The sequence below is a fragment of the Cyprinodon variegatus genome, unplaced genomic scaffold, assembly GCF_000732505.1.
Source record: "Cyprinodon variegatus isolate N-32 unplaced genomic scaffold, C_variegatus-1.0 Scaffold479, whole genome shotgun sequence".
Taxonomy (NCBI): Eukaryota; Metazoa; Chordata; class Actinopteri; order Cyprinodontiformes; family Cyprinodontidae; genus Cyprinodon; species Cyprinodon variegatus.
The window spans coordinates 150,577-153,326 of NW_015150932.1; the positions used below are offsets into that span (position 1 = coordinate 150,577).

Genomic DNA, 2,750 nt, shown 5'->3' on the forward strand with positions numbered 1-2,750 from the left:
CCTCCCATGCTACTTTTAGAAGTTCTAGGAACCACTAGTAAACCTGCAGACTGAGAGCGAAGTGACCTGAGATCAGCTGCTGGGAAATAAACTGAAAATGTCAAAGTTTGATTTTTGGTTCAGATCCTGAAAGCTGCTGATCCTCCTGAGTCTGTTTCAGTTTCTATTTATTCTTCCTAAAACTGGAAACTCTTCAAATTCATTATTTTATATCAGACTAACTGCTTCTCTAATAACTAGTTACTCTGATTGAGCAGTAAGTGGGTAACCAGCTGGTAACTGATGCTCCTTCATGTCCATTTTGCGTGTTTCTGCTCACCTTGAACGGCTCACTCACTCCGATGATGCTGCGCAGGTTGTTGCTATAGTAACACAGGACACAGTCTCCCCCCCGAACAGGGATCTCCTCTTTACTCACAAACACCTAAAAGCAGGAGCAGAGTTACAGGTCTGCAGGCGTCAGGCTGTGCTGCAGGATGGAGCGGCAGCTACCTGCATCAGCTCCCCGTTAAACGCCGCCTCGTTGTCTTTCACCCAGGCGTAGGTGATGTAGTCCGACACGCCGCCGAACCCAACCTGCAACCCAAACAACCAGTCAGACACTGAAGCTCAATCACCTCAATCAGCAGGCGGGGAGCGGCCAACCTTATAGAGTCCGATCCAGTCCCAGCTGCTGGACGGGAAGGGCTGCAGGGGGCAGTAGAGAGCCAGGCAGTCAATGTCTGCGCTCCAGTCGCCCTCTGGGCGGAGACTCACCAGAGGAGTCTGCTGCTCCCTGCTCAGCTGAGGAGGAGAGGAGAGGAGATGAAGGAAGGAGAGGAGATGAAGGAAGGAGAGGAGAGGAGATGAAGGAAGGAGAGGAGAGGAGAGGAGATGAAGGAAGGAGAGGAGATGAAGGAAGGAGAGGAGATGAAGGAAGGAGAGGAGATGAAGGAAGGAGAGGAGAGGAGAGAGAGGAAGGAGAGGAGAGGAGAGAGAGGAAGGAAGGAAGGAAGGAAGGAAGGAAGGAAGGAAGGAAGGAAGGAAGGAAGGAAGGAAGGAGATGAGAGGAGATGAAGGAAGGAGCCGTTAGAAGCGGCCCTACAGATAAACATGGTGGACAGACGGGTTCAGTGAGGCGTCTGGTTGGTTGGTTGCTCACCTCCAGGGTGAAGACGCCGATGACAGGTTTGTGGTCGCTGACGCTGTACTCCATCTTACTGGTGTAGAGGTTCAGCCTGACCTGCAGGGGGTGCTCCTCTTCCTCATTATGCTTCCTCTCCTTCAGGACGTTTTGCTCCTCGGGGGGCGGGGATTTGGGTCGGACCCGCCACAGGATGCGGTCGGTCCACGCCGGTTTTCGCTTCTTCGCGCTGGACAGGAAGAAATAAGCAGGAGTCAGTTTGGAAACAAAAGGATTGAACTTTTATATTAGTGTTTATATCACATTTATATGTTTTATATGGAACCAAATTCATACCGACATGTATGGAGGGAATTCTGTTCCATTATTGTTGCAGCAATGAACATGAGTCAGTAATGGAAATTGGAAAAAATGCAATCTAGACATGAAACTTTGAAAATATTACTCTAAGTAAAAAGTTACTGTTTTCTCTGATTTTCCAAAATAAAATATAAAATTGTTTTTTTTTTCATCAGTTTCACAGATTTTACATTTCAGAAAATTGTGTTAACTCTGGGGGCGGGGGGGAGGAGTGAAGGCGCGTTCCTATTGGTCTGCTGGATGTTAGCAACATTTTTATTGGGTTTGAAGTGAAACAACATGATCTATAAAATATAATGAATATAATCCAGAAAAATGCCATCTGAAAAACCAAAACTTGGAATAAAAACTTTTAAAATATGAAACCATAAAAAGAAAACTTTATCAAAAATAGAAAACTTGAAATTGAGTAAAAGTAATTTGAAAGAAAGCAGTAAAGTTACTCTTAAAACATTGTTTTGATTCTGACATTTTTCTGTTTCATGTCTGGATTGATTTTTTTTTTTTTTATTGGATTAAAAATAGTTTTTTGCAAAAATAATGGAACAAAGTTCCCTCCATACTCGCCTCCCTTCCATTGCTGAAAGTTTTTTCCTAAATCAGTAGAAATCCTGCAGTGAAATCAAAGGGAGGAGCTTTTCCATACATTTCCATTAATAACATGAATGGACAGAAATATTAATAATCATTTTCTATATTAATAAACATGCTCCGTTTACTGTAGACACTAGGAAGCAGTGAGGTGGTGTTAATGCGGGTTAATATGGACCCAGCTGTGGGGAAAACTCCATCTTTGTCAGGTAAATTAGATCAAATCTTAGTTTACAATAATTTGATCATTTGGATTAATTTAATTTAATTAATTTCTCTCTGTGTGTGTCAGTGCTTCCATAAAACCCCAGAGGTCTGTTTATCCTTCAGCATTGATGCTGATGAGGATTCTCAGTCATCCAGGTCAGAGTCATTCCAAAAAAGTAAATAAAAAACAACCAAAAACAATCTTTGTTTCCTCGTTTGAAGACGTTTCTCTTCCATCCAGGAAGCTTCTTCTATTCAAAATGTCAGAAATAGCGTGAAGGGAAGGAATCCTGTCGCTGCATTGTAGATTATTGAAAGATTTAAGCCTCATTTACGCTACCCTTGAAAAACCGATCCATGCCGAGACCGGTCCGAGCTCGGATCAGTTAACCAGGCCGAGCTCGGTTCTGACGACCGTTTACACATCATGCTATCTACGTTCCTCGACTCCTAGTGACGATCTGCGGTA

General features: G+C 43.5%; 1 protein-coding gene across 3 annotated transcripts in view; it reads right to left on the minus strand.

The window, feature by feature from the left end:
- Positions 1–2,750, minus strand: part of LOC107094326 (inositol polyphosphate 5-phosphatase K-like) — a 21,486-nt gene that overhangs the window by 1,387 nt on the left and 17,349 nt on the right. For 2 of the 3 annotated variants that reach the window (XM_015389875.1, XM_015389874.1), the window contains 4 exons: positions 1,142–1,352; positions 646–783; positions 493–576; positions 320–424 (listed from right to left, as the gene is read on the minus strand). In XM_015389875.1, the coding sequence (XP_015245361.1) occupies positions 320–424; positions 493–576; positions 646–783; positions 1,142–1,352 (538 nt within the window). The remainder of the gene's footprint in view (positions 1–319; positions 425–492; positions 577–645; positions 784–1,141; positions 1,353–2,750) is intronic. The other variant, XM_015389876.1, reaches the window with a different exon arrangement.